This window comes from Staurois parvus, unplaced genomic scaffold (assembly GCF_062004578.1).
Source record: "Staurois parvus isolate SC_StPar_1 unplaced genomic scaffold, SC_StPar_1.0 ptg002113l, whole genome shotgun sequence".
NCBI lineage: Eukaryota > Metazoa > Chordata > Amphibia > Anura > Ranidae > Staurois > Staurois parvus.
Window position 1 is genome coordinate 5,268,564 of NW_028319909.1, and position 22,986 is coordinate 5,291,549.

General features: G+C 40.9%; 1 protein-coding gene across 1 annotated transcript in view; it reads left to right on the forward strand.

Moving 5' to 3' along the window:
- Positions 1-22,398, forward strand: part of LOC149432775 (uncharacterized) — a 137,154-nt gene extending 114,756 nt beyond the window's left edge. The window contains exons 58-73 of the mRNA XM_089665011.1: positions 2,919-3,038; positions 3,464-3,610; positions 5,381-5,521; positions 6,356-6,463; positions 7,038-7,127; positions 7,212-7,355; positions 7,909-8,055; positions 9,393-9,515; positions 9,624-9,734; positions 10,224-10,370; positions 11,646-11,786; positions 14,876-14,983; positions 15,472-15,561; positions 15,652-15,795; positions 18,985-19,122; positions 20,792-22,398. Of these exons, the coding sequence (XP_089521137.1) occupies positions 2,919-3,038; positions 3,464-3,610; positions 5,381-5,521; positions 6,356-6,463; positions 7,038-7,127; positions 7,212-7,355; positions 7,909-8,055; positions 9,393-9,515; positions 9,624-9,734; positions 10,224-10,370; positions 11,646-11,786; positions 14,876-14,983; positions 15,472-15,561; positions 15,652-15,795; positions 18,985-19,122; positions 20,792-20,985 (2,093 nt within the window). The 3' untranslated portion in view covers positions 20,986-22,398. The remainder of the gene's footprint in view (positions 1-2,918; positions 3,039-3,463; positions 3,611-5,380; positions 5,522-6,355; positions 6,464-7,037; positions 7,128-7,211; positions 7,356-7,908; positions 8,056-9,392; positions 9,516-9,623; positions 9,735-10,223; positions 10,371-11,645; positions 11,787-14,875; positions 14,984-15,471; positions 15,562-15,651; positions 15,796-18,984; positions 19,123-20,791) is intronic.
- Positions 22,399-22,986: the final 588 nt, after the last annotated feature.

The window sequence follows — 22,986 nt, forward strand, 5'->3', positions numbered from 1 at the left end:
CCGCTTCCCAGTGATGACTTAGCAGTTCAGCTCAGCTACTCCGCTTCCCAGTGATGACTTAGCAGCTCAGCTCAGCTACTCCGCTTCCCAGTGATGACTTAGCAGCTCAGCTCAGCTACTCCGCTTCTCAGTGGTGACTTAGCAGCTCATCTCACCTACTCCCCTTCCCAGTGATGACTTAGCAGCTCAGCTACTCTGCTTCCAAATGATGACTTAGCAGCTCAGCTCAGCTACTCTGCTTCCAGTGATGACTTAGCAGCTCAGCTCAGCTACTCTGCTTCTCAGTGATGACTTAGCAGCTCAGCTCACCTACTCCCCTTCCCAGTGATGACTTCTCAGCTCACCTACTCCCCTTCCCAGTGATGACTTAGCAGCTCAGCTCACCTACTCCGCTTCCCAGTGATGACTTAGCAGCTCAGCTACTCTGCTTCCAAATGATGACTTAGCAGCTCAGCTCAGCTACTCCGCTTCCAGTGATGACTTAGCAGCTCAGCTCAGCTACTCTGCTTCTCAGTGATGACTTAGCAGCTCAGCTCACCTACTCCCCTTCCCAGTGATGACTTAGCAGCTCAGCTCACCTACTCCCCTTCCCAGTGATGACTTAGCAGCTCAGCTCACCTACTCCGCTTCCCAGTGATGACTTAGCAGCTCAGCTCACCTACTCCCCTTCCCAGTGATGACTTAGCATCTCAGCTCACCTACTCCCCTTCCCAGTGATGACTTAGCAGCTCAGCTCACCTACTCCGCTTCCCAGTGATGACTTAGCAGCTCAGCTCACCTACTCCCCTTCCCAGTGATGACTTAGCAGCTCAGCTACTCTGCTTCCAAATGATGACTTAGCAGCTCAGCTCAGCTACTCCGCTTCCCAGTGATGACTTAGCAGCTCAGCTCACCTACTCCCCTTCCCAGTGATGACTTAGCAGCTCAGCTACTCTGCTTCCAAATGATGACTTAGCAGTTCAGCTCAGCTACTCCGCTTCCAGTGATGACTTAGCAGCTTAGTTCAGCTACTCTGCTTCTCAGTGATGACTTAGCAGCTCAGCTCACCTACTCCCCTTCCCAGTGATGACTTAGCAGCTCAGCTCACCTACTCCCCTTCCCAGTGATGACTTACCAGCTCATCTGCACATACTCCTCTTCATAGCAATGATTTAGCAACTCCGCTCCTCCTGCTCCCTTTTCAGCAATGGCTTAGAAGCTTTGCCTCCCTGCTCCCCTTACTCTCAGTGACTGAGCAGCTCAGCCTTCCCAATCCCCTTCTCAGCAATGACTTAGCAGCTCAGCTCCCTGTACTCCTTTCCCAGAAATGATTTAGCAACTCAGATCCCCCCTGTTCCCCTTTTCAGCAATTCCTTAAAATATTTGCCTTCCTGCTCCTCTTCCTCTCAGTGACTGAGCAGCTCAATCTTCCCAATCCCCTTCTCAATGATGACTTAGCAGTTCAGCTCCCCATACTCCTCTTCCCAGTGATGATTTAGCAGCTCAGCTCCCCCTGCTCCCCTTTTCATCAATGACTTAGAAGATTTGCCCCCCTGCTCCCCTACCTCTTAGTGACTGGGCAGCTCAGCCTTCCAAATCCCCTTCCCAGTGATGACTTATCAGCTCAGCTCTCCCTAATCCCCTTCCCAGTGATGACCTATCAGCTCAGCTCTCCCTAATCCCCTTCCCAGTGATGACCTATCAGCTCAGCTCTCCCTAATCCCCTTCCCAGTGATGACCTATCAGCTCAGCTCCCCCTAATCCCCTTCCCAGTGATGACCTATCAGCTCAGCTCCCCCTAATCCCCTTCCCAGTGATGACATATTAGCTCAGCTCCCTCTAATCCCCTTCCCAGCAATGATTTAGCAGCTCAGCCCTCCATTCCCCTTCCCAGCGATAACATAGCAGATCAACCCCCCGTTCCCCTTCAACAGCTTAGCTCCCCCAATTCCCTTCCCAACAGTGACTCAGAAGTCTTCCAGCCTTCTAATATCTAATATTAACATACAGCAGGAGCTCCAAGAAGGAGGAGAATTGTAAGCTGCTCAAGAGAAGGTCTTTATCCCTTCTGTTGTAAACTTTGAAGAAACATTTCTCCACAGTGCTGGCAGAGGTCAATGGAGACTTTTTTTAAAGCCCATTTACTTCTTGTTAGCCTTCCACAGGTTGACTTTACAGTAACTATTGTGTAATTGATTATGAATCAGATGATGGTGTGGGAAGGAGACAGTTAATGAATCATATAACTGGCAAACAGCAGACCTTAGAGAGGAAGTTGAGAAGATACAACTATATTGTCTACAGAGCATGCAAAAGGACCTCCAGCACCAGCACTGCTACCCTTGCATTTAACTCTACAAATATTTTAGCGTTAGGATTGCTTGGACCTTATGTGCCATCATTGATGTAGATTGCATGTATGCCATCAACTCGTGAGCAACGTGTGTAGGCAAAGGCTAACTTGTAAGCAAGATGGGTAGGCCTAAATTTAACCTCTTGCTGAAAGCTAGTAAACTGGCCACCAATGCCATCATTGTGCTACAGCAGGCCAATTTTCATTGTCATAAACTCATTTTTTTTCATTTTGACTCCATTGTTGGCCAAAGGCTGAATGCAGTTTCCAAGGTCTTGGAATGTGTCTTTGAAGAATGTCATGGTTGCATCATCTCTCCACAGGGCCACTTACTCATGGTTCCTAAGGTTGACCTTTTCGAACATGTCCTTTTTTTTAGCTATGACACTTTTTCAGTAATCCTTCATTATGATGAGCTCATGAAACTTAAAATACTATATTAGGAATTATAATAACTTTTCCCTTTATAGATTACCTAGGTTCTCTAGACTGTACTGTAACTACTCCCCTGGTCTTAAATATAAGCCAAAGTAACATACCGTATTGTACTGACATCTCCTCTTTTTTTTTTTCCATTAATTAATAGGGTATAATTTGTCATGCACAGAGTGTATGAACACTACGGACTCAACCAACTGCATGGGTAACATTGCCACCTGCTCTCCCGGCTATGTGTGTGCAACCTCATATACGGAATCCACTGTCAGTAAGTGACTCTTCATTTCAGAATGAAGGTGGACCTCCACCACTCCACTTAGTAATACCAGGGGTAGCCTATCACCCGTACAACTCACTTTTTTTCCTGAGGTGGGCTCTATAAGTTGACTTGTCTTCGTAGGTACCTTGCTGTTAAAATCTGGTATTTTCCCCATTTGAGTAAACTTCTGTAATCATATCATAGTGGGTGGGCAAATGTAATGAGTAAGTAAGGCTTTGAGTGTGTGTTCTATGCAAGGCATGGAATTCATGGCATTTGCAAAAAGGCTTTATTCAAAAAAGTTTTATTCACCCATTTTGGCTTTAGATATCATTAAGGAATGAGCACATAAAATGAAGCTGTATAGTGGGCAGGCAGAAGGAGCGACGCATTTTCCATCAGTATTTTATTTGATTGCTGTACATTTATAACAGATGGATCAAACTCAACAAGATACATCCGATCATGTGCACCTCAAAACCAGTGTGACAGAGCTGGAAGCGTTAGCTCACTTAATGGCAGCATCAAGACATCCACTTCATGTTGTGCTTTTGACAACTGTTCTTCGTCCATTCTGCCAGGTAAGGACCCTCACTCAGCTCATTTAATGGATTGTAATGACTACTGTACATCAGTGGTGCAGATCTTGTTATTCCTCAACTGAGAGGTTATAGAAACCATCTAAGTATGAGTATATCTAAGGCATCTGGGTGGGGAAGCAGAAAGGGAAGATTTCCAAACCGTGATTCCCGTGCCCCCACTTATAAAGGCTTATTTATTAAAATACTAATAAAGTATACGTAGCTATTGCCCATTACTTTAATTATGATGCATTATTGTATTTCCTATGTGTACAGTATATATTGCTAACACAAGTTATACAAACAAAAGCATGGCTATTCTTCCAAATTATAGAGTTCAGATGTTTTCAATGAAGGGTACTGTTAGACCCCCAAGTTTAGGCAAAAATAAAATGAAAAAAGAACACAAGGAAAATGATTAGCTAATAATCTGATATGTCCTTTGTGCTGCTAGATCCTGCATCTGTAGAGATCTTCCATCTCCAATTCCCCCTCCTACCTCCTCTTTTGTAATCCTTTAGTAGTGTGATGAGGGGTAATAGAGTCAATGGACTTGTGATATGCACTCATCAAGAGTGTCCGACTATGCCTGCTCTTTCCGCCCCCCTTCCTCCATCCATAGAAGCCTCTCAATAGCTTCTAGGAATTAAACACAATCTATGAATGGAGGAGGTCGACCTTTCATTCATCAGCCCTGCTCCATTCAGAGATTGTGTTTCATTTATGGAAACTAAAGTATGGCTTCTATGAATGGAAAAGGCGGGCAGAAAGGGCGAGCAAAGTCGGGTATTCTTGATGAGCGCCGGTCATAGATCCGTCGGCCAAATTTTCCCTGCCACACCAGAAGATATTAGCTTCGGTGGTGGGTGGGAATTGGAAGGAGGAAGATTTCAAAAAATGCAGGAACAAGCAGCACAAATGATGCTGCTGCTGATAGGTTGAATTAAAGTCTTTTAAATGGTGTTAAAGGCAAAAGTCTTTTTTTTTTTTTTGGGATATAGATAGAGTAGGGGAGGGTTAAAAACCCTGCCAGTTTTTTGCCATGTGTCTCTTTGGGGAGATTTCCATTCACTTCCTATCTCATAGCCAACAGAGGAAGTTTTGAAGAAATCCATCTAGGGAGTCCCTAATTGTCACCAGGGTCACAAGAACTAGTGTTCCCATTGGAGGATCTCTCCTCTATTTCTACTCTTGTGACAACCCAAAATTTGGGGTTTTCTTTCACTTTTAGTGATAATAGTAAATACTACAAATGGGGAGGGTAAATCCTGTCTAAAACTTAAAAAAAAATGTTGCCTTTAGTTATGCTTCAATTGTATAGCCAACAAAGACATTGCAGACCATTGTTTCCACCTTGTGGTAACAATTTGGGGAATGCCCATTCCTGTTCTAGGACCACCATAACTGAAAACTATCCCCTCAAAGAAATGGTTTGAAGAGTTTGGTGTGTATGTACTTAAGTAGCCCGTATCAAGACCTGACCTCAACCCTACTGAATACCTTTGATGAATTGGAATGCCTATTATTATGGGCCAGGTCTTCAAGCTCTTGCCATGTAGTATATCATGCAGCACCTTGCAAAGTACAAGAAACTGTTTATATAATTTAGGCTGTAAGGGAAAAGTGCCTACAACTATGCCTACAAAAACAAGTGCACCATGCAATCATGAACATGTCCTTAGACTTTTGGTGGAATTGACTTCATTGCACCACAAAAACCTGTGAGAGCCAAGCTTATGTTAATTTGTTATTTCTTTTTTTTTTTTAAAGTATCATCAACCAGCTCTCAGCTCAATGGAGTGACCTGTTCAGCATGCCAAGATCCTTCCTCCAGTTGGTGTTACAATCAGCAAACCATGCAATGCACAGGAGAGGAGAATGTGTGTGTTCTCTATACAACAAATATAGCTGGTATGCCACAGTTACTTGAACCTTCAATGTTGACATGTCCAAATAAGCTGGAAACAAATACCCTGTCTTTGGGTTTAATCTCATACAGTATATATTCATACTAGTGGCAGAATTATTGGTAGAAAAATTATAATAAGGATCAATGATGGTCCTACCTTTGCTTGGCAACTCTTCTATGTTTTCTGAGCATAACCCTTGACAGCCCTTCTATGCCTTCTGAGAACAACCCTTGGCAACACTTCTATGCTTTCTGAGCATAACCTTTTGGAATCCTTCTATGCTTTCTGAGCAAAACCCATTGTAACTCTTCTATGCTTTCTGGGCACAACCCTTGGCAACCCTTTTACGCTTTCTGAGCATAACCCTTGGCAACCCTTCTACGCTTTCTAAGCATAACACTTGGCAAACCTTCTATGTTTTCTGAGTACAACCCTTTGCAACTCTTCTATACTTTCTGAGCACAACCCTTGGCAACCCTTCTATGTTTTCTGAGCACAACCCTATGCTTTCTGAGCATAACTCTTGGGAAACCTTCTATGCTTGCTGAGTACAACCCTTGGCAACCCTACTATGCTTTCTAAGCACAACTCTTGGCAACCCTACTATGCTTTCTAAGCACAACTCTTGGCAACCCTGCTATGTTTTCTGAGCACAAAACATGGCAACCCTTCTATGTTTTCTGAGAAGTAAACTTTATTGTACCTTCACTATTCAAACATTTTGAGGGGATCGTTGTAACTTATATCTGAACATGTTCTTTCAAATGTTTAATGCTCGACTGTTGCATTAATATTCAGATTGAACAAAAAATATTTATATTATTTCTTTGTACAGGAAACGTGTCATCAGTTCGAGGGTGTGCAAGACAAAATCTCTGCAACAATCAAAAATACAGTGTCAATGGAACAAGGGTGGTTTACCAGCCAAACTGCTACTGTGGAGGTACTTAAAGCCAAAAACCAAATGTAATAGTTTGCAGATTATTAGTCATTAGATGTGTTGCCTGCATTAGTTCTATGTGTTGCCTGCATTAGTTCTATTTGTACAGGCTTTTTTATTTTTATTTCACCCAGTGATCCTACCGATAGCATACTTCCTGTTCTAGGGTTTCAGTGCTCACTCACCACACTGTATCTATGGAGGAGTAGCATTATGACCCTAATATTTTATGAAACCCTATCTCTCTTCTCGCCTATATAATATGGGTGGGGGGAAAGCTTATGTGGTCCACAAAGAGAACTAGGAACAATGCTAATTGAAAAGAATGCAGCAGAGCCAGAGTGCCCTGAAAGCTCACATACTACACTGGGCACAAATAAGAGAAGGTTGTTCTTTGGGTGTACATATATTTTTTAAGGCCAGCAGCCTTTCCAATGTAATTTATTTGTGGCATCACACCTTAAAATCAGCTATAAAAGACCAACCACCTGGTTTCAAATGATCCCTTTGGCAGAACAAGGTGGAAAATCAGTAAAAATATGTTGATGTCTTAATATTGATCCTTTATACTTTTAAGGCAATTCCAGCAACACCTACTGCCCAGACACCAATACAACATGTCCCGCTGGTACTATATGCGCAAAAGTTCACGCTCTAACCACAGTGGGTAAGTTGTTGAAGTTTGTATTGTAAAGGTATCTAAAGAGCAAGATGGGTCCTCTTCAATAATATAATTCTTGGTTCTACCTAGGTAATACCAGCTTTGAAACCTATAATAGTACATGTTTGCCAATCAGCCAATGTGGAATCCCTGGTAGTGTCAGCACACTCAACGGCACAGTAAAGTTGGTCACCATCTGTTCAACCAACGACTGCAGTCTGCCAGATACTGTATGTAAGTTAATATCTTGATGGCTTCTGGCCTGACTTCTGGATCCACCTTTCCTTTTAATATAGTCTCAGGTTCATAAAAGAGATGCATCTCAGTAAAAGTGCACTTTTATTTTTTACTGTGACTGTCAATAGTTTAAATTGCTTGATAGTTTTTATAGTGGTGAAGGGTTAGAATCCCAGTCAATCTTGGAAGATTGCCTGAAAATTTTACTCTCTTGATTAGTCCTGGTGACCACTGTCATTAGGAATAAAAATGAAGGATCTTCCAATGGGGACACCTGTTCCAGTGACAAGAGAGGCAGTTTTCCACATTAGATTGAGATTTCCTCTTACTTGTGGAAGTCTCTCCATGGGACACTTACAAGGGGTTTTCAACCCTTAGATATGCTATGTAAAAATGAAGAAAATAAATGGTGCCTTTATATATACTTCAATTATAGCATTGGGACTGGGTGGGTGGAATTGTACCAAGAGGTCAGCAGTTACACCTTCTGTTGGGTATGTCATATTCGTTAAAACTGATCCTTGTTTATTTTGCTTTTAATAATTAAAAGTGACGGGACCGCAGCCCAATTCATCATACAATGGAGTGACATGTCCTGCCTGTGTGTCAGAAAATTCTGAATGGTGTAGCACTAAGGAAACCATGCAGTGTACTGGGAACGAGACTATGTGTGTGGTCCACACTGAGATGCTGTCAGGTAAATGCTTTTTTTCCCAAAGAACCTAAAAGTAACTTGTGTATCTAAAACTCCTTCCAACCCTGGTGTCCCTTTAAGTAGGTCAGACAGATTTCCTGATCAAGTGACCATTGTGATTTGCTGTAATAGTGGTCACATTATTGGGAGGCTGTCTTGCCGGCTCCCAATAACTACTAGAGTCAAGAAGCTGCCTATGGCACCTCAGTCTCCATGCTGGGAGCATGCAGTGAGCACAATCACAGCACAGAAACCTGTGCTGTCCATAGACACATACTGTACAAAATATGCCTTGTGGGGACGTTAACGCTCACCCTCTTTGCTTTAGCACATATGCGCTAAGTGGGTGGCAAGAGGTTAAAATACTGAAAATTACACATTTTGGGAGAAAGTTAAACCCTTCTCTTACCAATGGCCATATGTATTCCAAGCCACACCCACTTTGGTAAGCCCTGCCTCTGCAGAGCAAGGTTGTCTTCCTAATTCTGGATACCTGACTAGTATAGAGCTCTGTGTTCCATGATCTTAGTACAATGTATGTTTTTAATTTTCATCTTTTAGATTCCTACTTCCCCAAGTTTTTGTTTTTTATCAATCTTCAGCAACGGCCTCTACAACCTGCCTTTGTGGTCTTTGCTTTAACTCCTACATGACATCTGATATTAAAAAAAAGTTTAAAAATTAAAATAAATATAAATACATTGTGTGTATGTGTATACTGGGTGTGTATGTATGTATGTATGTATGTGTATATATATATATATATGTATGTATATATGTGTGTGTATATGTATATGTATGTGTGTATATATATATATATATATATATATATAATATACACACACACACACAATGTATTTATATATTGTTAAAATAAAGTCTCCATACATAGGAAAAATGGACAAGCTCATATTATATTTTTTATTATATTTTACATTTTTCATTTTTTCAATACACAAATTATTAATAATATTTTGTAAAATTTTGTAATTTTGTAAATAGAAGTACATTTTAGCTACAATTTCCAGTTCTCCCTATGTATGGTATGTATAGTTTTGGGAATATACACATAATATATATATATATTATATTCCCAAAACTATACGTACCATACATAGGGAGAATTGGAAATTGTAGCTAAAATGGACTTCTATTTACAAAATTACAAAATTTTACAAAATATTATTAATGATTTGTGTAATGAAAATATTAAAAATGTAAAATATAATATAAAATATAATTATGAGTGTTCATTTTCATATATATATATATATATATATATACACACTGTACATAGAAAGTATTAAAATATAAAATATTACATTTGTGTCTCTCCACAGGAACTCCAATGGTTTTTCGTGGCTGTGCCACTAAAACTAACTGTATCCTCTCCAATCTGTCTCACAGTGCGACAGGATCACAATTTGATTTAAAGTTTATGTGTCTTACTGGAAATAATAGAGGTATTGTATTTTAATTTTATTACAGTAATATAATTGTCCTATAACAGTATCTATTCCATTAGAAACTTCTGCATCTTAAAATGCTTCCTTATTTAAATTGCTTTTTAGGTTACTCTTTATCATGTACAGAGTGTTCGAACTCCACGTCCTGCTCTGGAAATAATGTCACCTGCCCTCAAGGCAATGTGTGTGCAACATCTTATTATCAGACCACCATGGGTAAGTAGTATTTAAAGGGGCCAATCACTTCGGTTGTGGGTTCTGTGTAGACTTGGACCACTGAGTGTAGTAACATTGAAACTGCTCTGTATCCAGTAAATCCCATTTTCTCCTGAAGTGCGTCCAATGATTTGTTACTCTTTTTTACCATGTTAGCCAACAGTAGACTGGCATCCCCTAGCTCAACACATTTTGAGGAATTCATTTTTTTCTTCAGGACAGAACGCGATGAGCTCATAAAATAGTAATACAACTCTCTTGCTTTTCTCCCATGACATAATCGGTCCTAAAATTAATAGCTAGCCAACACTAATTTATATTAATATTATATTAATATACACTGTAATAAAATACATAAAGCAGTCGTATTTAGCGGATTTATTGTAAAGAGGAACTTTTTTTAAAAAATGTGATTGTGTGCTTTATACATGACAAAGGAAGATATGTCCAGCATCTCACAATGAAAATATTGATGGATATTTAAAATAGGTGGATCCATCTCTTCAAGCTACTTCCGCTCCTGCCAGCCTACAAGCCAGTGTGATGTAACCGGAAGTATTACCGCATTGAATAGTAACAGCACGGTCTCTACTTCATGTTGTGCTTTTGACAACTGCTCTTCATCGCTTTTGCCAGGTAAGTCAATGTCCTACCAGAAAATTAGGGCTAGCAGTGTGTGGCCATCTGCGCCCACAAGTCACTTTAAGCAGCTATTGGTTTAAGCATCAATGGAGAGAAGTGCCCCTTAGGGGCCCTTGTACATCTGCATAGTCTGCACCAATGGCAGGCTGCCCCCCTCACAATCTGGATTCTCCAAACTAGATTTTATAAAATAGGATGGAGGAAGAATGGTTGGTTAACGTCTGCCATAAGGATAAGAGGACCATGGGATGGGGAAGCGTTGAGCATCCATGGGTGTTTAGTCTATGGATGGGGCACGGGAGGAACATTTCAGACACCTTCAGCACTGAAAGCAAGTTGAGCTTTGTGTGCAAACAGTTTTTCTCTTAAGGAGAGTCAGTAGGTGGTGTCTGCTACTGACCAAAAGACTTCCTCTTTGGGAAACTTTAAGATGACCACACTTTTTTTAATTTGATTGTACAATCTCCTTTTGGGCAACCAATAGCTACATAGTGAAATTGCCTGCCTGATTGGATACCATCTGAATAGACTGGTTAGGTCGGCACGACTAGGGCCAGGACAAGGGGTGGGCGGAAGGGAGGGCTGGCCTTGGTGCACTGCTTTACTGTAGGGATGAGGGTGCCTTTCTTCTGTTACAAGGCTGACAGGAGTAGTAACAGAGGCATCACTACTTCTGTCAGTCCAGTGCTAGGAGCACCAAGGAGAGAAGGAGAGAGTCAGGGGGCAATGCAGGCTGTGTTCTCTCTCCCCCACCTCCTTCCTGCCAGTGCAGTGTTCCTGTATTCAGAAGCTGTTTGGCTGTTTGGAATCTTTGCCCTGGGTGATGGATCACCTTGTCCCAGCACTGGGCCTGACAGAGATCATGTACTCAGACTGTACAGTGTATTCCAAATTTTAGAAAGATTCCTATATTTCTGATTCTCGCTTCAGCTTTCACTTGAGCTAAGTAAAATCATGGGAAAAAGGAGGAGACTTCCTTTTCCTAATCTCCTATGGGGTATTCTCCACAGTGGGGATGAAGTAGGTAAATGGTTTTCAGGGTGAAGAGTTGGGGGGGGGGGGGTTGTCAACACATGCTTCTAAAATTGAAGTTTGATGTTCCACCTCTGTCCCCAGGGACAATTTTTATAAAGATATTTGAAACTGCTGTCCAACCAATGTAACAATATCATCTTGCTTTGGCAGACTTGATATACAGCAATTACAGTAGTGCCCTTGTAGGAGCTAAAATGTTTTTCCTAATTTCTATTTATTTTTTATTTTTTAAAGTAAAACCTTCCAACTCTGAGATCAATGGGGTGACCTGCTCCACCTGCCAGTCGAGTTACTCCACTTGGTGTCACAACGCACAAACTGTCCAGTGCAGAGGAGATGAGACCGTGTGTGTTCTGTACTCTACCACCATAAATGGTTTGTCATTTTATACATTGAATCTCAATTGGTTTATCCTAAAAAAAATATCTGTATGTGGATTATATGAAGGACCATTCCATTCAATATGACCCACTCCAAAAGGTGCAATATGCTCCACTATTGAGCTCTCGGTAAACTCTTATGAAGTGGATATCAGGTGATTTCAATCAAAAAGGTAAAGAGAAGTCATGGAGTGGAGTGCTCTGTACCCTATAGGGTGGATCTATTGAGGATCTGAGTGTTCTAACCCATAGAAACCAAGAAGCATTTGTAACTTCATTGATCTGAATAAACTGGAACCTTGGTGAGTGCCCTTTGCAGGTCATCATTGCTTCTTGGTTTTTGTCACCAATCAACAGTCTCAGCAGTCAACTTATGGGTCAGTCAAGATATATTTCCCATGACATACAGCATGTTGGAGGGTCTAGAGCAGTGGTCTCCAAACTGTGGCCCGTAGGCCAGATGCGGCCCTTTTCTTGCTTTTTTCTGGCCCTTGGGGCATTATTCATTAAACTGCTATAAAGCAATACCCCTCCCACTGATACGAAGCATGATTCCTCCCACTGACACCAATGATGGGGTACTATTCCTACTACTATTCCTGCCACTGACACCAACAGTGGGCACTATTCCTTCCACTGACACCCAGGGCTTTTTTTCAGCAGAAATACGAGGGAGTGCACCTCCAGCACTGAATGTTCAGTATATAATGGCAAGGAGTGATGGCATGTTCTGGAAAATATATTTTTTCTGCCTGTTGGGGAATCTATTGTAGCGTGGATGTCTACTATTGCTGCTTTTGAGGGATCTGTTATTGCTGAGGGAGGTCATTTGTTGCTGGGTGGGATCTGTTGTTAAAGGAAGGGTCTATTGTTGCTAGCTGCTGAGAGATATATTGTTCCTGGGGTGCATCTATTGTTACTGGGGGGAGGAGTATTTTGTTGCATTGGGTCTGTTCATAGGGGGTTTACTTTTTCTGGCTGCAGGGGATCTATTGTATTACTTTTCTTGCTGTCAACACCAAATTCCATACAAATGCACAGAATGAAACTTGGTAATGTTTTCTCTAAATGGGCAGTACTGGGAGGTGGTAGAACCAAGGTAGGTGGTAAAACCAAGGGGCGATGTTCAGAGGTGGGTAAGGGGGCAGAAACAAGGGTGACTCAGAAGTGGGGAGTACCTGCACCTATTCCCAAAGAAAAAAAGCCCTGCTGAGACCAATGATGGAAACTATTCCTCCCACTGACACCAATGATGGAAACTATTCCTCCCACTGACACCAATGATGGAAACTATTCCTCCCACTGACACCAATGATGGGGCACTATTCCTTCTACTGACCATGAAGTCTGAGACATTGCCTACTACAACCACTGGTGGGGCAGTTCTACTTCCACAGAACCACAGTTTTATCATCTCTACCCTGGTGAATTAACTACAATTCACACCTTCATCTATGTGAATCTGATGATTAAAGTGGTATTACACCCAGAATAAAACATTTATTACCAGTTTTTGTATGTGGTGGCTGCATTTGTTTTCTTTTTAAGGCTTTATTCTTTTATTTTGATCTAGTGATCTGGCCAAGAGACCTGTTTTACAAAAGACCAAGCTCTCCTGCATATGTAGCAGTTACAGGGATAAGGCATTGCCTTTACTGCTGACAGGGGTGCTTACAATTATCAGCTTTTATTTATTTATGTAAAACCTTTATCCCAAATGGGGGGAAAATGTTTTCTGTAACTGATTATAAAGTGTGAGCTGGAGTTTGGTTTCAATTCATTAGTGGATCTAGATCTCCTAGTCTAACACTCCCTTCCCCCCAGATTACTGTCCATAGGTGTCCCCTGTGCTCCTTTATCCAGAGAGGGGCGCTCTAATACAGGAGCATGTTACTGGCCAGATCACCAGGGGAAAACAGAGGGGAAAAAGTCTAAAAAAAAAAAGAAAGCTAATGAAGCCACTACATCTAATGATTGGTGAGCTGCAATATATTACATTTTTGGTTTTGGGTTTAATAACGCTTTGAGAACTATGCAGACTTCCTGGCACCAAGGATGAGATTATGTAACCAGAACTGGGGGGGTTCTCAACTTTCACACATCCCATCTTGTTCTTGGACAACCAGCAATCACCTTGACTCATTCCATGGTGACTTGATTAAGGTGTCTGTGCTATGTAGATATAAATGCTGGGATATGTTCCCAACATGCATTACAACTGAAGAAGTGGCTTGGAGAAGCTATGAAAAGTCTTCAACATTACAGAATGAGTTTGGTTACTTTTTTTAGCTACTACTAGCTATAGTAGTCTTTTTCTTGGACAATCAACTTTACAGAAGCCTTAGAGGTTTGGTTAAGGTGTCTGTGGTACTTGTGTGGATATAAATGCTGGGGTATGTTCCTGACACTCATTAGAGATGAAGATGTGGCTCGGAGAAGCTACGAAAAGTAGTCAACATTACAGAATGAGTTTGGTTAATTTTTTAAGCTACTGCTAGCTATAGTAGTCCTTTTCTTGGACAATCAACTTGACGCAAGCCATAGAGGTTGGGTTAAGGTGTCTGTGGTACTTGTGTGTATATAAATTCTGGGGTATGTTCCTGACACTCATTAGAGCTGAAGACGTGGCTCGGAGAAGCTATGAAAAGTAGTCAACATTACAGAATGAGTTTGGTTAATTTTTTTATAGCTACTGCTAGCTATAGTAGTCGGTTTCTTGGTCAATCAACTTGACAGAAGCCTTGGAGGTTGGGTTAAGGTGTCTGTGGTACTTGTGTGGATATAAATGCTGGGGTATGTTCCTGACACTCATTAGAGATGAAGAAGTGGCACAGAGGAGCTATAAAAAATCTTCAACGTTACAGAACAAGTTCTATTATTTTAAATAATATAATGAGATGGCAGGCTTGGAGCAGACGTATCTGTATGCACAAGAGAAAAAAAATGACTTGCTTTGTAAGTCACATGAAATCAGAATGTTAGGAAGATATGTTGTACGGAAAGGTACCAGAGGAATTTCAGAGTGAAGATGTACAGTAAATTGATCATGTGTAACCAATCACATCAATTGTTTATTTTTAACAGGCAAATCATCAGCCATTCGAGGATGTGCCCATCCAAGTGTTTGCAACAGTCAAACATACACCATCAACGGGCAAAGTATTTCCTTTCAGGGTATCTGCTCTTGTGGAGGTAATTATCACAATCCTATTAACCTCCTTGGCACTCAATTTTAATAGATCATTAAATAAAATAAATTGATTTCTGATGTTTTATTATAGACCACTAAATGGAAAAAAATTTAGAAAAATGGGAAGGCCGTACCAAAAGTCATGCAAAAGTGGGCATCACTTTTTTTTTTAATTACTTACCCAGGTCATTGGAATGCCACGTGCTTGTAGAGTAACTCTTCCTCTATAGTAACCTTTCTTTTTCTTCTTTTTCATTGCATTCATCATATATAGCAAAACTATTACACAGAGCAGGTAAGTATGACCGTTGGCCACACCCCTCCTTTTATTCAGGGGGCCATGGTTGCGTTCCTGCGCCTATTCAGAGAGAAAAAAAGCCCTGTGTAATACAATTAAAAACAACATCAAAATGGCTATAGTTTACATATAAACATATCTGGTACTGTTATTTTTTTCCAAAAAGTTAATGCGTTGCTATTTATACTTCAGGCAATGCCAGCAGAACCTATTGCCCAGAAACTAATGTAACCTGCCCTAGTGGCACTATATGTACCACTGTTCATGCCCTAACAAAGATGGGTAAGTTGAAGAACCACTTGAAGTATTTAACATATCCAAGACAGGTCCACTTGAGTAATTAATATTAATTGGCTCTGACATTCTACACAGGGGATGCCAGCTTTGAAAGACGTACCAGTTCATGTTTACCTATATACCAGTGTGGGGTCGCTGGTAGTGCTACCTTCCTCAAAGGCACAATGAAGCTGATTACCCTCTGTTCCACCAACAACTGCAACCTGTCTAATGATGAATGTAAGTGATCACCTAGAGATATTGTCATATATAGTTTGTTTAGAGAATACTGTATTATCATCCATGGTACACGTAGAGATATTGTCATACATGGTACATCTAGAGATATTGTCATACATAATAACCTTAGAGATATTGTCATTTATGGGACATCCAGAGTTATTGTCATACACAATACACCTAAATATATGATCATACATGGTAGACCTACAGATATTGTCCTGTATGGTACACCTAGAAATATTGTCATACATGGTACACCTAGAGAGATATTGTCAGACATAATATCCCTAGAGATATTGTTATTTATAGGAAATACTGTATTATCATCCATGGTACACGTAGAGATATTGTCATACATGGTACATCTAGAGATATTGTTATACATAATAACCTTAGAGATATTGTCATTTATGGGACATCCAGAGTTATTGTCATACAAAATACACCTAAATATATTATCATACATGGCAGACTTAGAGAAATTGTCATATATGGTACACCTAGAGATATTGTCCTACATGGTACACCTACGTACATATATTGTCCTACATGGTACTCCTAGAGATATTGTCCTACATGGTACACCTACAGATATTGACCTACATGGTACTCCTAGAGATATTGTCCTACATGGTACACCTACAGATATTGTCCTACATGGTACTCCTAGAGATATTGTCCTACATGGTACTCCTAGAGATATTGACGTATATGGTACTCCTAGAGATATTTGTCATATATGGTACACCAAGAGATATTGTCCTACATGGCACATCTAGAGATATTGTCATACAGGGCACATCTAGAGATACTGTCAGACATAATATCCCTAGAGATATTGTCATTTATAGGACATCCAGAGTTATTGTCATACAAAATACACCTAAATATATTATCATACATGGTACACCTAGAGATATTGTCCTACATGGTACACCTTCAGATGTTGTCCTGCATGGTACTCCTAGAGATATTGTCCTACATGGTACTCCTAGAGATATTGTCCTACATGGTACTCCTAGAGATATTGTCATATATGGTACACCAAGAGATATTGTCCTACATGGTACTCCTAGAGATATTGTCATATATGGTACACCAAGAGATATTGTCCTACATGGCACATCTAGAGGTATTGTCATACATGGTACGTCTAGAGATATTGTCCTACATGGTACACCTACAGATATTGTCTTACATGGTACTCCTAGAGATAATGTCCTACATGGTACACCTACAGATATTGTCTTACATGGTACTCCTAGAGATATTGTCCTACATGGTACTCCTAGAGATATTGACATATATGGTACTCCTAGAGATATTGTCCTACATGGCACATCTAGAGATATTGTCATACACGGCACATCTAGAGATATTGCCATACATGGTACACCTAGAGAGATATTGTCAGACATAATATCCCTAGAGATATTGTCATTTATAGGACATCCAGAGTTATTGTCATACAAAATACACCTAAATATATATTTCATACATGGTAGACCTAGAAATAATGTCATATGTGGTACACCTAGAGATATTGTCATATATAGTACATCTAGAGATATTGTCATATATGGTACACCTAGAGGTATTCTCATAAATGGTACGTCTAGACCAGGGGTGGGCAAACTTTTTGACTTGAGGGCCGCAATGGGTTCATATATTGGACCCGGGGGCCGGACCAAGAGTAGATGAATGATGTGTATGTGTCATCCATAGTAAGTATAGTAATATTCCCCCATAGTAAGCATAGTAATTCATCCCCCATAGTAATTCATCCCCCATATAGTAATTCATCCCCCATATAGTAATTCATCCCCTCTATAGTAATTCATCCCCCCTATAGTAATTCACCCCCCCTATAGTAATTCATTCCCCATATTAATTCATCCCTCATATAGTATTTCATCCCCCACAGTACTATTCCCCCCCAAGTAGTAAGCCAAGTCCCCCCTGCGTCAATTCACTTACCTTTGCTCCGCGCGTTCCTCTTGCCGTGTTCCCGCGCCGTTCCGGTCTTCAAGGCGGACTGTGAGAGGAGCCTAGCTCCTCTCACGTTCCTCACGCTGCCCCGCCTACACACATTCTGACAGCCGATGTTTGCCACGCTCCGCGGGCCGGGTTAAAAGGTCCGCCGGGCCGTATACGGCCCGCGGGCCGTAGTTTGCCCATTGCTGGTCTAGACATATCGTCATACGTGGTACACCTAGAGAGATATTGTCATACAAAACATCCCTAGAGATATTGTCATTTATGGGACATCCAGAGTTACTGTCATACACAATACACCTAAATATATTTTCATACGTGGTAGAACTAGAGATAATGTCATATATTGTACACCTAGAGGTATTGTCATCCATGGTACATGTAGAGATATTCTCATACATGGTACACCTAGAGGTATTGTCATCCATGGTACACGTAGAGATATTCTCATACATGGTACACCTAGAGGTATTGTCATACATGGTACACCTAGAGGTATTGTCATACATGGTACACCTAGAGGTATTGTCATACATGGTACACGTAGAAATATTCTCATACATGGTGCACCTAGAGGTATTGTCATACATGGTACACCTAGAGGTATTGTCATCCATGGTACACCTAGAGGTATTGTCATCCATGGTACACCTAGAGATATTCTCATCCATGGTACACCTAGAGGTATTGTCATCCATGGTACACCTAGAGGTATTGTCATCCATGGTACACCTAGAGATATTCTCATCCATGGTACACCTAGAAGTATTGTCATCCATGGTACACCTAGAGGTATTGTCATCCATGGTACACCTGGAGGTATTGTCATCCATGGTACACCTAGAGGTATTGTCATCCATGGTACACCTAGAGGTATTGTCATCCATGGTACACCTGGAGGTATTGTCATCCATGGTACACCTAGAGGCATTCTCATACATGGTATTCCAAGGGTTTAAAAACCACTGAATTTTTTTGTGAAAGAAAATTTGTAATGACCTCACCATGTTTCCTTTGATGAAATAAAAAAAAGTTGTCTATGCAGTTCACAATTTGTCAAATACTTCCAGTAAACATTTTTAGGACTTGATATTTATGTGCTTTTATCTGCAAATTATTTTAAGGTAACTACAGAGTCTTTTTATTTGATGTTCATTGATTTATCTGGTCTTTATGTATTTTCCCCTAAAGTTCCCGCAGACAGTTCAATTCCAAATGGAATGCAGTGTCAAAACTGCATGAGACAAGACACCGACTGCCAAACCTCAGAAAGACTACAATGCACAGGAAATGAGGAGTGGTGCTTCTTCCAGGCTTCGGATCTAACAGGTAGAGAAAACCAATCCCTATAGGAGCTTATCTATAAAGACATAAATGTGGCAGTCACCAAAAATTCACCACAGGTGAATCAATCACTGTGATTTAAAACACACACATAATGAAGATACACCTGCAGTGAATGTTTGGTGAATATCACATTCACTTCTTCCCCACTATATCTTGCTAATTGCCAAGCAAAAATGTCCAACTCCGGTTCTTGAGAGTCACATTACTGGTTTTGACAAAAAGAAAGTTGTTTTACTAAAAGTAACATTGAACCTTCAGGTTTTTTTTTTAATAAAATAACAAACATGGTATACTGAGCAGCCCCAATCCTCCACTTCACGGGTCCCCCGCTGGTGCTCCAGGCTCCTCCTATTCAGCAACTGCTCCTATGAAAATCCACTTTCCATAAGGGCACCCATGCGAGCTTGCTCCTGAGCCACCGTCTGTGTCTACTGACAGAGCCCCGCCCTCTGCGCCCTTATTACAGCATTTGATTGACGGCAGAAGGAGCCAATGGCTCGGGCTGCTATCAATTTGCCCAGTGAGGAGGGAGACAGCGGAAAGAGCTGCTGCTCTCATGCACAATGCTGGATCGGGCTCAGGTAAGAATAAAGGGTGGGGGGGGGGGATGCATTAAGGTAAAAAAACCTTAAGGCTTTAGAACCACTTTAGAACTTTGGAAGATTTCTAGGTATGGATGTTTCTACATATTACCATACCTGTGGAATCCCCCTGAAAGCTGGAAGGCTCTGTAGCAGTCACTGCTACTACAATTATCTCCATTAGCTTCTGGGTCTTGTACCGGTCTTGTCCTGCTACTTCTACTTACTGAACATAGGAGATTTCCTGCTCAGCATGGGTGCTATTCAGAGAACATTTTGCATTTTCTCAGTGAATGCAAAGCCTTTTCTGACTGGGCGAGGTTGAGATTGTGGCATCTTAGAGTCTCCTCTAAGATGCATTAAATTGCTGCCTAAAGGAGAAGTAGAGCCAAAGCCCTAGTCTTTTTGTGGGTCACTGGGGTGCACTTCGTTCTGCACTACTGTGACCTATATTCAGCCGATGGTGGAATAAAGACCACCGTTGGCCAACATCACTGAGCCAGTTCAGGCTCTGGAAAGATCAAGACTTTAAAGTCAGGACCATAGGCGGGCTGAGAACTCATGGGGCCCCTGGGCAAAAGGGGATCATGGGGCCCCTGTGTCCTTGCCCAAACTCAAAAAAGCCTATGAAAAAGGTACCAGGGGCATCTCATGGGGCCCCCTTCTGACCCCAGGCCCTCAGGCAGTGCCCAAGTTTCCAAATGGTCAGTCCGCCCCTGTTCAGGACCCACCCAGATGGCTGATGCGCCCCCTTAACAGCCCGACACTCCACTGGAGGGGCAGAGCACAGGGCGAAGACTCACAGTCACCACTCTCTACTCATTGAAGACTGAGAACTGAGAAATCAGTGGTCTTTGATTGCTCAGTTCTTGGGCATAGAGGCAGTGGGGCACAAATGCAGCACTGGAATGATGCTGCATCTGACTAAGTGAATATGTATGTTTGTTTTTTGAGATCCCAAACTTCTCTTTTAATGTTCATAGACAAATCCTAGGGTGAAAGTCCACTTTAAAGTTGGAAATGCACAGTGGTTCACTGATTTAATGTACGCCTTTTGATTTTCTCAACAGATAAGACGTCTGCTAATACTGCCATTCGAGGCTGCAGCACGAGAAACATCTGCGAACTTGGCACCCAGACTTACAACGCCCTCGGAATTGCATCAAATGTGAAATTCGTATGCTCTAGCGGGAGCAAACATTTTCTCACAAGTTTCTTCAGTTTGTTTGTTTTGTGTACTTTAACCCTGAAGTATTTTTTTTAAAGCCATTGTGTTATCACCACAAAGGTGCTCAGAATATAAGGATTCATGTGCCACTTGTATCTGGACCCCAACTGGAAATATGTCTTTCTCTGGGGGACATAAACTGTGCTTTCCAAAGGATAACAAGGAATTAACAGCTCAAACTCATCTTTTTGGGTACAGAAAAACAAGCACAGGATCCTGGTTTGGGATTAGCCAACTGGAATTCGAGGGAAAAAGGCATTCATTTATTTATTTGTAAACATTAATTTATGGTTCAACTTGCACTTGTAAAGAAAAATGATGGCGGTACTGGTTTCAGAGCTTTGACACAGTGTGGAGCTGCTGATTTTGACATGGGGGAAACCATTATTGATGTTCTGAGTCAGCCAACCATGTGATCTTCTAACAATTTTTGGTGGCTTGTTGGAAAGGAACATAGAAAGTGACAGCAGAAAAAAGATCAAGTGGTCCATCAAGTCTGCCCTTTTTTTTTTTTTTAAATAAGTTTTGTTTTTTTTGTAACTTTTTTAAACTGAGTATAAATCTATGTTTGTCCCAAGCATGTTTGAAACCACTTACTGTTGAATGACTCACTACCTCTGCTGGAAGCCTATTCCAAGCCTCAACTACCCTTTCAGTAAAAAAATAATTTCTAAGATTAGTTTTGAACATTCTTCCTGTTAGCTTGAGGTCAAGTCCCTGTGTTCTTGATCTTGGTTTCAAGATACTGCCATTTTGATCCTTTTCCAACCCCTACATGTATTTAAAGGTTTCAACTATGTCTCTTCTTTCCCTTCCCAGATTGTATTATTAAGTTCCTGAATTTGCTCTTGATATGCTTTATCCCCCCGTCATTTCACCATTTTTGTTACCTGTCTCTGGACTCACTCTGTCTTATCAAGATTATGTTGTAAGGAAGGTCTCCTCTAAAAAAGTCCTAATGGAATATGTATGTTGTATGTCAGTCCTTCTGTTTCCACCAAGATCCTCTCCACTATAATGAAAGGCTACATTTTTTTGGCCTATTTTGCCATTATTTTTAACTGATCCACTCCTTGTCTCAGGATGACATAAGCGAAGCTCATTGTTGGGGTTTATATGCCATTTAATGATGATGTTCTGTTTATGGCATTGGCTTGGGCTCTCCCAAATTTGCGGACAACCCTCCTTCGAAAAGAAATAAGAATAGAAGGCGAACCAATCTTAATCAAAACCAAAGCTCAAGAGATGGACCGATATAGTAAGACATTACTTTGGTCAATATCCGGGAACTTTCCATATGACCCAACCTACAGATTTTTTGCAACACTTACTATGGCTGTACAGGAAACCTAAGGGACTACCAACCTGAACTACGATATATTCTGATGACCGTATCTTAAATACAGTATATATAATTATAGTGTTCAATATATTCATTTAGTTTTTTTATTTTGCATCTTTGTTTTTTTGCACATTTACATGTAGACCAAGGTTTCCAACAAAAGCAACAGTGACATGGATTTGGGACAAACTAAAAAAAGTCTATTCGGGGCTTAGAAAAGTATATTTAATTCACGTGGTTGAAATTTTAAAAAAAAAGGAATGCCTGGCAGTGTTGTAGACCCAGTGTTCTGTTACTCTAGAGTGCTCCGGGAGCTGCCAATCCCAGACAACTGGCAGTATGCAAATTTTGTCTTTCTAAAAAAGTTGCCACCAAGAAGTGCCCCTAGGTTGAGCAGTCTTGTATTGAATTTGTTTCCTATCAAGCACACAATCTGCATAGAATTCGTTATTCCAAGGTTTGCCTGGGTTTTCCCAGCTGTACTTGTTTCTTATTTGGCCCCATCGTGTGAATGTGTATGACCACCCTAAAGGCCTTAGAGTGCACAGAATGCTCCTTTGAGGGTAAGAACTGATAAGAATGGTTAGATTTTCTTAAAGGACATTTTTTTCCAGTGTTATATAAATTAGTAATAATGGAAATGATAAGCATATCTATTGTACGATGGCATTTATAGTTTAGTGACCCATCACAGT